This window comes from Nuphar pumila, chromosome 4 (genome assembly GCF_984573655.1).
Source record: "Nuphar pumila chromosome 4, dmNupPumi1.hap1.1, whole genome shotgun sequence".
NCBI lineage: Eukaryota > Viridiplantae > Streptophyta > Magnoliopsida > Nymphaeales > Nymphaeaceae > Nuphar > Nuphar pumila.
In genome coordinates this window covers 130,665,380-130,680,899 of record NC_143252.1, presented here as the reverse complement: position 1 = coordinate 130,680,899, position 15,520 = coordinate 130,665,380, and the positions used below count along the sequence as shown (strand labels likewise).

General features: G+C 37.1%; 1 protein-coding gene across 3 annotated transcripts in view; it reads right to left on the bottom strand.

Moving 5' to 3' along the window:
• Positions 1-9,118: 9,118 nt before the first annotated feature.
• The window catches only part of LOC149841063 (uncharacterized), a 50,803-nt gene continuing 44,401 nt past the window's right edge, over positions 9,119-15,520 (bottom strand). For 2 of the 3 annotated variants that reach the window (XM_090003566.1, XM_090003565.1), the window contains exons 8-11: positions 14,270-14,402; positions 12,406-14,175; positions 11,617-12,300; positions 10,992-11,529 (exon numbers count right to left, since the gene is read on the bottom strand). In XM_090003566.1, coding sequence (XP_089859692.1) covers positions 11,986-12,300; positions 12,406-14,175; positions 14,270-14,402 — 2,218 coding nt within the window. In that variant the 3' untranslated portion in view covers positions 10,992-11,529; positions 11,617-11,985. Of the gene's footprint in view, positions 9,384-10,991; positions 11,530-11,616; positions 12,301-12,405; positions 14,176-14,269; positions 14,403-15,520 lie in introns of those variants that run through there. The other variant, XM_090003567.1, reaches the window with a different exon arrangement.

The following is a 15,520-nucleotide window of genomic DNA, read 5'->3' as shown; positions in this document are numbered from 1 at the left end:
CCAACAAGTTGTATGCAACAGTTCTACTTTCAAGCCCACAAGTGGTTTCTAAAACTAACAGAGGAAGCGAAGGATAAGTTGGATCAGATGCATTTTTGAAATTTCTTAGAGGCTACACCATGAAACATTGGTCACAGTCTCCTAAAGGCCATCGTGTAGTTTTAGAATTCGACAACCAACACATTTCAGTTCAGAGATATTGAGATGACCACCACGTTAGACGACATAGCGTAAATCACTAGATTTAAGTATCATGGGGAGACAGTGAGTGCACATCAATGAAAAGATTTTCAGTATACTTTAGGTGTTTATCTTAAAATGAATGATGATGTGTTCGAAGGATAAATGTTCAAGTTATCATGGTTGAGGAAGTACTATTATCTCAATAGGGGGAGGATAATGAAGGAGAAGTTATTGTGTGTTAGAGGGAAGGGCGGTCCTAGGGTGACAAGGAGGTAAAATCATTCTTATTGTACTTCTTTGGCAAATGCTTATTCATTGACATTGGTGAGAAGTCGATCCATAAATCATATATTGAACTGTTACAAGACCTAGATTGTGTCGATGAATACATGGGAATCAGCCTCACTTGTACACCTATATGCAAATTTGAGTGAGATGAAGCTTGAAAGAAAAAACATTGTTGGTAAGGTGGTTGTGTTGGAGGTATTTATTTGTTCATTATACATAAACTTTTTGAGTTATTTAACATTAATATATTTTATTGTTTATTAATACATATTAATCCTTACAGGTGTGAATATGAGAACACATATTCATTGAAAGGCCCCTCAGACATGACTAACTCACTTAATTTTTATGTGCTACAATGTGGAGTCTATCATACAACAAAGATGAGGGGAATGATTGAAGAACGTTAGGTAAGTATTTATTGCATGCACTGACCATGGCACATGTAAGTATTCTTGAAATAATTTCTTATGTTTTTATAAGTAATGTGATATAGGACTAACCATGAATAAAATTTTATTTTATAGGTAAAGTGGTGCCCCTACAAAGATATAGAGGAAGAGGAGAATCAGGACATAGTTGTGCAAGTGAAGGACATCGTCAAAAGTGATATTTGGTTGTACAACATAAATAAAGTTGAACGTCAAATGGCCAGTCGAGTGGTTCAATTTTTCAGCAACCACCTATCACCCTCACATAATTAGCAGACCCATGTCGCTGACAATGAAGGATCAGACGAAAGATTACTCTACAATATTCCTCTTTGAACTGAAAGTCTGGCACAATGAAAATAAAGACATCTACTTGTCATCCATAGTATGTGCCTAGGATGACTAGAAAGTAGCAGTTAACAACCAGTCCCTTTTTAAAGAGGAGCATTGAGGAGGAGGAGGAGGAACTTGGGGCGAAGAATCCAAAGCTCAAAAGGACTCCAAGAGGAGCAGATATAGAGTTGGCTCCTAAATTGACTAAAAACCACATGTTGAAAGAGCTACTTCAAGTAAAGGGGTCCATTATATGGGCTCAAGCTGACCTTATCGCTAATAAGGGTAACGTTATCGAGGAGCTACGAGAGTGCTTGATGCATCCACAATGGTGACTTTCGTTTTTATTATTTTGTAAATCATTGTAATGAAGTAAACAATGTTTTGCAAATATTTGTAAATGAAGTTGTAATTGATTTTGTGTTTAATAGGTGAAATGTATACAAAGTTGAATTATATATACATGTGTGATTATAACAACTTAACATTGAATTGTGAATAAATGTATACAGCTTTGTATTTGAATGCCTATAATAGGTGAATTGTGTATTTGTTATATATACAAAGTTTGCATAAACAAATCTGCAAACTTTCTATAACTGAAACATATCAAAACATTGCAAATATTCTACTAAATTTCATCAAATTTACAGAACGAATATTTAAAGTAAATTTATAAAAGCATTTAATCAAAATTAGATACAATATTTGACAATTCTATCAAATTTATATCTAATGTTTGACAATAATAATCAACATAAACTTCTTAGAATTGTCTACAACTCTGTCTCTAATATCATGTCATATGACACTTCAGCGTCTGATATTACCTCATCCTTTGCCTTTTGTTTGGCCTTTAGACCTTTTGTATTTTGCTGAGGACTTTTTGACTCTTTATCTTCTAATTAACCTTTTGTTTGACACCCTCTAAAGTTTTTTTCTCCCTCATGCATTTATAGAATTTGATTATATGGTTCATATAGTTTGTTGTTTCATTATAAAAAAAATTATTAGCAAATAACTAACTATAGCTTAGTGTTTCAACCATGATATATAAAAACACATTAGATTTTGAATTGGATTCCTCAAATAGGTTGTTTCAAGTTTAAAATTGGGCAAAATTAACTTGCGATGTGATTGTGATCAACAATATAGCATTTTTGACATTTTACCAAAAGGGTCTCACCCCCCTCTTTCTTTGTTTTTTCGCAAAAACAAAAAATCAGTGAAGCGACTGGAGTCTGGGAAAGTCACTTGTGTGATGCACTTGCTAGACCGATCACAGATGGACAGTGTGACTCTACTTTTATTTTCTTTTTGTTTCATTTAGTTGTTATTGCACTCTGAATATTTTATTTATGCAATTGTCTCTAGACTTAATATTCTTCATTTCAATAAAGGTTTGGTTTAGTGTGGATGATATTTGTAAGCTCTGTTGTGGTTGGTTGTTTTATCCAATTAGGAGTAAAACTGTAAAGGTCCCGGGTTTCTGGGAAGGTTTCTGCAATGGTCTTAAAAAAAATCTGCATTTTCAAGGAGTATGAGTTGGGGTCGTTACATGGGGAGAGCTCAAACTCTCAGGCGAAAACTAAATCTCAGTCAGGAGGCTCTTCTATAAAGTGTTTCTTCTGCAAGAAGAAGGGGCATAAGAAGATGAATTATTTGAAGTATAAGAAGTGACTCGAAAACAAAGGTAATGAGTCATTTATTTCTTATGAGTGCAATTTAATTCATGTGCATAGTTGGTGGATTGATTTTGGTGCCACGGTACACATTGCCAACTCTTTGCAGGCATTTATGAATAAGAGGAAACCAACAGAGCTTGAAATAAGCATCTTTTCAAGAAATAAGATACATTCGCATGTCAAGAACGTTGGGACCTGCATAATTGTGTTGGAGTATGGATTCATATTGGATTTGATCGATACATTCTATGTTTCATCCTATAGTCAAAACTTGATTTCAATTTCAAAACTTGATAAGTTTAGCTTTATATTTAAATTTGAAAATTTCAAGCTTATTATTGTGAAAAATTCAATGAATATAGGTTTTACATATATGTGTGATGGTTTGTATCGATTAAGAACCAAATTCCAAATTCGAAAATCTCACTTCATTGAAAACACAATGATTGATAATAAACGTTACCTAAAGGATGATCAATCCTATCTGCTTTGGCATCGAAGGTTAGGACATATCTCGTTAGAAAGATTCCAAAGACTCATGAAAGAGAGCATCCTTGGATCCCTTGATTTAACGAATATAGAGCCATGTGTTGACTGCATAAAGGTTAAGCAGTCTAACACGTATAAAAATAATGTCGAACGTAGTAATGAAAAGTCAGAGATAATGCATACGAATGTTATACGGGCGAAAAGTATTTTGTGACTTTTATAGATGATTACTCACGGTATATGTATCTCTAATTATTATTTGAAAAATCAGAAGTCTTTTAGGTATTAAGGACTTCAAAAAAGTAGAGAAATAAATCGGTGAAGTTATTAAGGTTGTCAGGTCTGATAGAGGTGGTGAATATTATGGCCGTTTCACTGAGATGGGATAAAAGAAAGGGCCATTAGCGCAATTTCTAAGAGAGAAAAGCATTGTACCTTAATATACCATATCTGGTAGTGCTTACCAGAATGGTGTAGCTAAAAAGAGAAACCGTATGCTTAAAGAAATGGTTTGAGCGATGTTGAATCACTCAAACGTTCTTTTGACTTTGTGGGGTGAAGCTCTTAAGACAACAGTACATATTTTTAATAAGGTTTCTACGAAAGTTATTTAGAAGATTCCTTACAAGTTATGGACAGGTAGAAAACCTTTTTTGTCATATATACGCATATGAGAATGTCCGACAGAAGCTAAATTGTATAACCCATATATAAAAGACTTTGATCCTAGGATGACTAGTGGATTTTTCATTGGTTATCCAGAAAGGTTAAAGAGCCTTAGGTTTTATTGTTCATCTCATACACCACAGATAGTGGAAATAGATAAAGTGAGATTTCTTAAAAGTGGTTCTGTTGGAATAGATGCATATCAAAATATTAATTTTGAGAAAATACAGGATTCAGGTTTCACACCTGCTAAGGATAAAGACTTGATTCTTCCTATTATTGTCCCTTTAGATAATGTAAGAGAAAGTCTGGTCAATGAACATCAATCTCAACTAGATTCGGTTGTTGATGAGGATATACAACAATAACAGGATACATAGGCTCATTTTGAAACACATGTAGCAACTGTATGGAGGTCCATGAGAATCAGTTAATCTGTTATCCATCCGGACTATGTGTTATATTTGCAAGAGTCTAATGATTTCATAGACATTGATGAAGATCTCTTCACATTTGCAGAAGTCATTGAAAGTGAAAGATCAACACATTGAATCAATGTCATGAAAGAAGAACTTGACTCTATGGCAAAGAACAGTATGTGAGATCTTATACCTTGACCTGATGGAGTCAGACTTGTTAGTTGTGAATGGGTTTATAAGACCAAAACAGACTCTAAAAGTCATATGGAGAGGTACAAGGCTAGGCTTGTTGCAAAAGGTTTCACACAGATAGAGGGCATTGATTATAATGAGACTTTTTCTCCTATCTCAACTAAAGAATCGTTGAGAATAATCATGTCTCTTGTAGCTCATTTTGATTTAGAGCTATATCAGATGGATGTGAAAACTTTCTTTCTAAATGAGGATCTGGATGAGGAAGTATACATGCAACAACCTCCTAGTTTCAGTATAGATAACTCAAATAATTTAGTTTGTAAATTGAAGAAGTCAATTTATGGACTTAAACAGGCCTCTCGACAGTGGTATAAAAAGTTTAATCAGGTAATTATGAGCTTTGGATTCACTGAAAACATTGTTGATCAGTGCATTTACATAAAAATTAGTGGAAGTTCATAATTTTAGTTTTATATGTTGATGATATTCTTCTTGCGACTAATTATTTGAGTCTATTATATGAAACAAAAGATTTTTTCTCCTCTCATTTCGATATAAAGGACATGGGTGAGGCCACATATGTTCTTGGAATTGAAATTCATCATGACAGAACTAAGAGTATCATTGGCCTCTCTCAGAAATCCTATATCCTTAAGGTTCTTAAAAGATATGGGATGGAGAATTGTTCTCCTAATTCGGCACCTATAGTGAAAGGGGATAAATTGACCCTAAAGGATTATCCTCAAGATGATATTGTGAAGGCTCAGATGGCAACTGTCCCATATGCTTTGGCAATTGAGATTGTGTTGTATGCACAGACCTACACTCGACCTGATATAACATTTATTTTGGGAATGCTTGGTAGATATCAGTCGAATCCAGGCATTAGGCACAGGAAGGCAACGAAGAAGGTCATACACTATTTATAAGGAATGAAATACTATATATTGACCTACATAAAAGCTGACCACCTAGAGGTCGTTGGATATTCTGATACGAACTTAGGAGGGTGTATTGACAGTAGAAAATCCACTACTAGATACATTTTTCTACTAGCGGGTGTTGTTCTCTTATGAAGAAGTGGAAAGCAGTCTACCACTGCTACTTATACCATGAAGGCAAAATTTATTGCTTTATACGAGACTTCGTCACAGGTTATTTGGATAAGACATTTTATTATAGGTCTTGATATTGTGAACTATATTGAGAGACCACTAAAGATCTTTTGTGATAATGAAGCAGATGTGTCCTTTTCAAATAATAACAAGAGCTCAACCTTGTGTCGACATATAGAGTTAAAATACTTTGTTGTTAAAAAAATGACTGAGAATCATCTGGTATGTATTGATACAATTGGAACGAAGAAAATGACTGTGGATCTCCTTACTAAAGGGTTATCATCGGGATTGTATTATCAACATGTAAAAGGGATGGGTTTTTTTTTATTTCTTCTGATGTATGACAATACATTATGTGATCATATTTGTGTATATAAATTTGATTCTCGATAGCTTTGTATATTATTGATTTTGTATAAAAGATCTCTCATATGGGTTAGAGAGAATAACAGAATAACAATATTTAAAAGATCAATAGAATAGATAAGAGACCAACCTATTCAAAAATGTAAATTCAACATGCTAAAGCACTGAAGGTGAATTATAGTGTAGTACATGAAAATATGATATTTCATAAAGGAGTGTTCATCTTCATGACTCATGATTCATTCTTGTGATAAAGGGTAGCATGTGAACCCATATAAAGAATTAAATCGAGAAAATGTTATAAACTTCAATTTAGTACACTTTTGGTGTCAATTGGTCAAGTGAAAAAATGTTGAACATAACGGATTTAGGTCCAACCCATTGGGTAACCCGTTTTGACACCATTAGTGGGCCACTTAGTGGGCCACATAATGAGGAGTTACATAAATGTGAAAAACCCACACTCACGTAAATGCTTCTTTCCCCCATTATATAAGGGAGATAGGCTGTCATGAAAATGATGAAATTCATAGCTATTAGCCTACCCCCATATACCACATATGGTTTACATGGTACAGGGTTATGCTCACCGTCGACCTTAGGCTTGGGCTCATTGTGGGTTCATAACCCAATGTTGCACTCGCACGCCATGACGTCTTCAGGTATGCTTCTGTGTTTATTTATGCAGATACGCCAACAGATTTATGAAAACAGCCCTTGTTGTGTACCTCACAGCTTTCTTACACATGTATGGGCACCTGGGCAATACTACTTTCTATTGGTGTTGCCATATCCCTAAACCTGTACCTATATGTGCATGCAGCTTGTTTTGGGCCCCCATTGATCGTGAGTGAATGACATGATTATCGAATTTGGAAGCCAGCATGGGATTCCAATACATAAAACAGGATCCACTCCCACACTTCACCATTCCTACCTTGAGGACAAGGTTCGCGGAATCATGGTGGAACTATTGTACCCCGTAAGGATTCACCCACGTGTCTCTTAGGCGCGCCCACACTTAGCTTGTCTCAACGCTCATATCGTCAAATTTGAAGAGAAATGAAGGAAGTTATTGCATAGGTTGGGCTAGGTTATAAATTTCACGTTTTGGGTTGTAGGCGATTAGAAGAAAAATATCTAAATTATACGGGACATGGTGGAGAATAAAGGTAGGGAAAGGGGTTGACTTATGGTATTTAAGGATATTATGGAAAACAGAGGGTATCATGGAAACGTCACTTAGGTGGAAAAGAAGGTGTTTTAAAGTGAAATAGGAACAAGCCAATTTAGTATTTTATTTCTTACCTTTTGAGATTCACCAACAGGGCAACTCTCTTCCTATATAAGGATTTATGAGAGCCCATGGAGATCATGTTATGAAATTAAGGAAGTCCTTTAAAATAGGTCTCTCTCTCTCTCTCTCTCTCTCTCTCTCTCTCTCTGGGAGCAAACCTCCCATTGGGCATTACAAGGGGTGTCGTAAGGGTTGCAAGGCTGCCCTAAGTCTACCGGATCCTTGTCTTGCACATAGAGTGTGTCGTAGTCAGCCCTTGGCCTACTGCAGCTCGTATTCGTATTGGGCATTCTGATCTGCACTATTGTCACGTAGGAAGCCATCACCCTGCGTATTAGACCACCCAAGCATTGATTCGAGGGTGCAACAACCCCTTGCAGGGGTGCCTTTGCTCCTGCGTGTTCTCATTCGCTGTGTTCAGCTATACTGTCTTTGCACACATCACGCATCCTACGAATCTTTAAGGTTGCGAGCTGATATGGGCCCCTACAGTCATATATTACCAGGTTCTTCATCTCCATCAGCTTTGCGCTTGCTGGGTTCAAGTGCTGGCATTGGTGGTCCAGACGACACTGCAGTCAGCATCCAGCAGCGCGAGGTCGTCACTTGTAGGTGGGTGGCCTTGCCATTCACTGGCTGGTCCTTGTTCACCATCCACACCACTGCCCAGTCGATCAACCCCATTAACCAGATGGCAAACTCAAAGCTGGTCTCACCCACATGGTAGAACCCGATCGCGAACGTCCTGTTCTCCAAGACGAGGAAATTGTCGGAATACCTCTCCACAGAGAGGGAGTCACCTTGGTTCAACACTTGTGTCCGCTGAGACGAGGACCACCAAGATCAACAAGCGAGCCACCTTCTTCCCATGAGGACTCAGGAGGGAGGTAGATTCTCACCCTCTATATGCGCACAGACCAAGTTGAGTCCTCCAAGCTTGGGCACGACAAACCTGTAGCTCTTGGGTGTGATTGACCCACCTGTCTCTCTCTCATACACACTCAGGAAGACATTATTTTCACTCTTATTCTCATACTACACAAATAAGCAAAAAAAAAATTGAAAAAATCGTCATATCAAACCTTCTTCTAAGCAAACTTTTTTTTCCTATAGCAATTTTATTACTTTCAAATGTGCCCTTAAAGAGTATTTAAATGGAGATTATAAGGCTTTGTGATTGTTGGGCGGTTTTAATGACATTGACCAAAGGTAGGTGACCGTTCAAAGCCATTTTCGTTCAACTTTTAAGACGTTCCATTTTTTGCCATTTCGCATAAAATGTTGTTAGCCTTCTCAAGTTTATAAAAACCCTTCATTTTTTTCTTCTGTTTGGATACCCAGATTTTCTGATTCTCCGACAGTTTTATTTTCTATTCTTTTGCTCTAGTTTGGCTTGTAACTTTGTGTGTGTGAGGTCACCTGTTCTTGCAAAGCAGCCACTCATGGGGGCTATTGAAGTTCTAAAAATACGAACGTGCCTCTAGACTTGAGATCTCAGTTTTTTCAAAATCTTGATTTTGCTACTATGTATTTGAACAAGAGGAAGATAGTTTATTCAATGAAGCATGAACATGCACCACAAATGAACAATACGCTGGCGTAGTAGACGAGACGGGCTGGTTGAGCAAGAATAGTAAAGGCTAAGAAGTCAGAAGCAATAGTTGGTCGGATAATGCCGAATGAATGAAAATCTTACAGTCGCCAAGATTGTAGGCACTCATCAATTTCAACTGTGGGGACTACATACTCTTTAACATATATGCTTCCAGGGGGGAGGTGGGAAAGAATGTCCGAGCAAAGTCGCTGGTTTGAGTTCAATAAAGCATGGAAATTTCATGAAACTTCATGACAGGTCTTCACACCCAAGCAAGCTATTGGATAGGATCCGTTTATCCTTTCAAATCCATAGATCCCTAAGAAGAAGAATGGCATGAAATATTACATCAAAACTACAAATCTTCTAAACTATTTAACACATGAAAAATCACAGTGAATATTCGCATCCTGAGTGCAGTCCATGCTAAGATCTGGCCGAGCATCAATCACAGTCTAATCAACAAGAGCTGCTGTTGTAAGACAACATTCTTATACAGATTTATGGAAGCTCTACACGTTCAACTCATTGCCTGACTTTTAGTGTCTATTATGCGTACAGATATGTTTAAAATGAGATGCAGTGAATTAAGGATACAAGTAACAAGGTCATGGTCACAAATCAACGAAAGAACATAATGTAAAACATATATAAATGGTTAACAAAGTGACAAATAGGCTAGGCTTTTTTCTTTAAGTTTCTTTGATTAAGGCTTTGAATCAAATATCTTTAATTAAGGCTATTGATATTTAATTTAATTAGGAGTTTTCTTTGATTTGATTATAATTTTTTTCTTTGATCATGCCTCTGAATCAAATTTCTTTAATTAAGACTTCTTATAGTTAATTTGATTAAGGCCTTTCTTGAATTTAATTGGCGTTGTTTTTTTATTAGGGTTAGAATTAGAGTTTTTTATATTTAAGTTTAAGATTTATTTATGATTTATTTTCTCATAGTTCAGGGTTTTTAGTTTATTTATAATTTATTTTCTTGTATTTTAAGGTTTTATGATTTACTTATGATTTTTGTATTTGTATATAAACAAATATAAATTCTTATTTTTCTCAAATTACCTAAAATTTAAACATTTTGTTGTACTTGGATTCAGTTTGAGATCCATATTCATGGCCAAAATCCACAAATTTTAATAAACTTTCATAATAAAATCCAATATGACATCGATTAAAGCATTTAAATAACAAAAAAATATCAATTCTTATTTTCTTCTCAAATTACTCAAATTTTAGACATTTTTTATTTTTAGATCCAATCTGAGATTCATATCCGGAGCTAAAATCCATAATAAACATGTTAAAACACTCATATGGTGAGGCGGATCAAGTCGTACAATCCAAATTTACCCTTGTGTTCAAGCTGTCAGCACAGCGTAAAAATCAAACGCCGGACGCAAAGAATATAACTGTTTGTCCAGTCAAAACAGACACGGGACCTAGTATTGTTACAAAATGCAATCTTGCACAAGCAATCAAACACCCTAAAAGAAAACCTAACCTGATACACCCTCCATGCAAATTGAATTTAGCAAAATCAAGGTTTCGAAAGAAGACAAACATCAAATCGTTTTGAACCACTCAGCACAGAATGGTGGAGCTCCTAATCGGTCTCTCCACTTAGTTGCTCCTAGCATACTCGGCAAATAGCTAGAATAAAATGCAAATAAATCAATAGTGTGAATTCTTCCTTTCTCATCTCCACGATTCTTGATGCAGCTATATCAGTAAAAGGCTTGTCAACAATTTTGAGATGCCAAACAGGAAGCTGGTTAAACAAAAGTTGGACAAAAGGAGGGAGTGTCCTAATATTCCTATTCTATATGGAAGGGGGGTATGTCCTTTTCCTTCCATCCTTGTGCTAGTTACCTTCCCAACTTCAATTGTCAGAAAGTTCCAGTATCCTAAGAATGTGATTTTTCATAGAAAATAACTAATGTGAATTTTTTTATTTCATTAAAAAGATGTACACAATAGAATATAAAATATTACTCTTCATAAACACTGATCAGAACATCCTACCATGGATGACCCCTTTATTCTCGCTTGAGACAGCCAAAAAAGAGAGCAGTGATACAGATCTATAACTGCTCCGCAGCAATTCACTTACAATCACCATGTATGTTGACACAGAGTGCAGCACATCATAGTTGAGCTCAATCAACAGATCATGTGCCAACATACATAAGCAGACGTGACAGATCATGTTGCCATGTAACCTATCAACAGATTCTGGACTCTGTACATTAATTAGACGGCCTTAAATATCCTAACATGAGGGAACAGACAACGTGGAGGATACCTTTAGGAGGTTGAAGCTGGATGACACTCGAACAGTAGTATCTTGGTTGATCCACCCATCTATACAAGGCTTCTGGAGCACCTTCAAGACAAGGCCGAAAGCTCTTCAAGCAGCATTTATGCGGGTGACAGCTCGAAACATGGTTCTACAACCTGCAATCCATGATCCACATAGGGATGATATTCACAAAATTATAACAAAGGCTGCAGAAAAATGTCTCAATAAAATATAAAAATTACCATGATCAAGGTGATTTGACACCATTTTCCACTTTTGGCTTCCTTCTGCACCTGTTAACTACTTATGAGTTTCCCCGAGTTACACAACAGAACACAAGCCTTCAGGAAACATTAGCTGATGACCCTGTAATCCTCTTGAAATGCCTCTTTCCCCCACATTTTCAGATGAAGAAACTACTCATGTTGCTGGAATCTTCATAAGTGAACACTGGATGCTCTGAGTAGTTGAGATCTTGGATTCCAGAATGGCATGTCACAATCTCACTGTAAATCTCTCTGCCAGGTCAAAGCAGGACACCGCCCTAAAATACCATGTTGCCAGGCCTCATGAGATCTATTTGATGATTGATCCAGACCTCCAAATAAATCTCACCCAGGTTGCTTTGGATTTAGGGAACCACCATTTCTGGAGATTGATGTGTTAGGTCCTTCATCATCATTCGACTGTGTTCCAGTTTTCGCCTCAGAAAACATGTCCATGTGCCTCTGCCTTAATCCTGCTGTTCTCAGAACCCTTGTATTAGTGGATGTTCTACCCGATAGAGGAGCATAATTAGAAGCCTTTGGATTCAAGAACTCCTTTGGTAAGGAGTCCATGTCCATAAAACATTTTCGCTCCTTGGCATTAGCAATTAGTGCAGCCCAGTCATCAGATTGTATTAGAGCATTGGCATTGCCCATAACCTGTTCAATGAGCATGACAGTGAGAGGTTGTTTATATGCAAACCGAATATAAATGCTCCAAAAGTACAAAAGGATATAAAATGTGCAAGTCAAAACCAAACATACCCAAAGTGCTCTTCGTGCACGGGTAAGAGCAACGTTCATGCGCCTAATATTAGAAACAAAACCTACTCCATGGTTTGAAGCACGTACACAAGACATAATAATGACATCTCGCTCCTGTCCTTGAAATGCATCAACTGTGTTGATATACAGATCCTTCCCTTCTTCCGATTTCAAGACCTCTTCAAACTCACGCTGAAGACACTTCAGCTGCAGCTTGTACGGTGTTATTATGCCAACAGATACCTTGCCACAACCTAGGGATTTCAATGTCTTCAGAAGATGCTCATACAATTTGAAGGCAAATTGTGCTTCATGAATATTCTGGTATGAAACAGATCCGCCCCGGTGGGATTCTCTTCCATGGGTGATGTCATAGAACACATAAGGCTTGAGTAAAGGATCCTTGTAGTACATCTCATCAGCCATATTTATAACACTATCACTGTCAGTCAAACGGCCCTGGTAAAAATAACTGGATGGGAAGTCACGTATTTGAGGATGCATCCTGTACTGCACAGACAACAACATTGTCGGGCAACCTGCTTGCTGGAATCTTTCGAAGAGACTTCTGCTGTACAACAAAGTCCCTGCAGCCTTGCTAATGACAGTAGCAGGAAGTTGTTGGGGATCTCCAACAAGAACACATCTAGCAGCGCCAAGAGAAAGAGGTGGAAGGACAGCTACTTCACTTGCCTGTGCTGCCTCATCAATAACAACCATATCAAATCCATGAGTAAGGCGAGAGAATAACTTGCGTCCACTACTAGAAACTGTTGTGAAGACAATCTCAGCTTCATTTGCAAAACTTGCTTCAAGACTCGAACGAGCATCCTCCAAATTAAAGCCACTGCCAGCACGAAACCTTTCTTCTAGAATAAGAAGGCGAGACATCTCAACCAATACCTTGTCCCTTCCCTCCACAACTGCCGCAAGATTTTGTAATAATGTATCACGATTATGATCACGTGCAACAAGAACATCAGGATCAACACCTACAGATCCTTGAGAACGACCAGCTGCAGCAGCAACATTAAGTTCCCTTTGGAGACAAGATATCTGCTGTGAGAATTGTGCTTCACGAACTTTTAATTGATGCATCCAACCAATAATTTCCTCACGTCCCTTAACCAAAAGTTGTTCAGTTCTTCGCTCCACAGATACAGCCTGTGCAGCACGTGTCTGTGAATCAACACCTACTCGAGCAACATCTGGTCGATAGACTTTCATTTCACCATCAATGAATCCACGATCCAGCACACGTGCCAGCAACTCATCTGTTGCAGCATTTGAAGGAGCACAAACAAGCATGCGAGGCTTTGGACAAAGCTTGGGCAAGGTACGGATAAGGTTCTGATCCATATTCCGCAACACTTCATCAATGGATCCTGAAGAAACACTCGCAGAACTGCTTTCATTAGCTTGCTTGTAGCTTTCAGGTGCAAGTTTCTTAAGTAAAGCAGTGTAATAGTGCTGATATTGAACAAGATGGATAACATTTAGCATTCCCCATACAGTGTGTGTCTTTCCTGTTCCTGGAGGCCCTTGGACCAAAGTAAAAGGCCAAGGTTCCTGCTTTTTGTTCATTCCACCACTGCTCGTACCAGCAGCTGTATGCATTGCAGCCCACTGAATAGCCGCCAATTGTGGCACATTAAAGGTCCGGTGTAAATAGTCCACAAAATTTGGTGTAAAGCATTCAGGCATTGCTGGTGTTTGCTCCTCATATTTTGGAAAATATTCTGGACTAGGCTTGAGAATTGCATTTTGCATCTGCATGGAAAAACATATATATGTGATCTCAATGTGTTCCTTGTGAAGACCAATCAAGTTTATATATCATGTTTAATGTCATCTCAGTACATACCTGAGAATTGAGACGGCGAAATGCATGAAGTGCCACATATTCCCGTTGAGTTGTCGCAAGAGAACCCAACACTGTCAGATACCAAGTACTCTTTGTTACAAATCTCCTTACGACCTGATCATCGTCCACCTTGCTGAAAATGCCAGCAAAATATTGTTAAGAACTCGAGAGTGGTCAGAATCTTTTAGAAGGTAATATATTTACAAGTCAAATTGAGACTTCACTGTGAGTCACAATCCAATTTGACCCTGGCAACTCGTTGAGTTGAGGTGTTGGACTTGCACCAACTCAGAAATATGGCAACTGAAGGCCAAGTCAAAGCAAGTCATTGTGTCAAGCCCCGTGCAATGTTACAAAGTAAGATAACTTAAACAAACCAAAGCACGGCAAAAGTACACAGCCAATTGCCATCTCACATCTCAGGCCAACTTGCAAGGTTCATACAATGCCACAAATCTTGTAATCAGGATTTTTTCATCAAGGAAATATCTCATGATTAAGTAAAATTATACGTTTCAGGAAAATCTTGGAAAAAAATTTAGCCCATATAAGATTTACAAAATTTATTCTTTAATATAAAAATGTCAATATCGCAATACATTGATGTCATTCTTAAAATAGATAACATTTTGGAATATTATGAAAGATGATGATAAATCGTGACATTTTCAAGATATTGCAGATATTTGTAAATATGGACTCATCATAAGATAAACCCCAATGTTGTAAGTATTGTAGCATATCGTCCGATACACCACGACACATATCATATCTATGGGGTATCAACATTGTAAGTATCGTATTGTAACCCGTATCAGTTGGGCCCAAAATAAGATAGGTATTGTATAGTATAGTATCGTAAAAAAATCATAAATTTAAAAAAAAATAAAAAAAGATCATAAAAATAGCAAAAATTCTAAATAATCATAACGCAGGAAACAATAATGAAATGCACAAAATGCAACCATAAAATCTCACAAGAAAAATGCAAAATATTAAATATCTTGCAATTAAGAACATGTCACAAGACTCATACTTGCATATTACATAAACAAAAATATTATGGCAATAGTTGCACTCGTTACTTGAGTGCCCCATTGTCATGGTGAATCATCTGATGCCATCTTTGTTAGAGTGTGGAGCCTGATTTCTACCCTGATATAAATTTTTTGAGAGTAGCTTTGTAATTTTACTTATAATAAAGATTTTTAACTTAACCCATTCTTTTATTGGAAAAATGATGGAAATGCA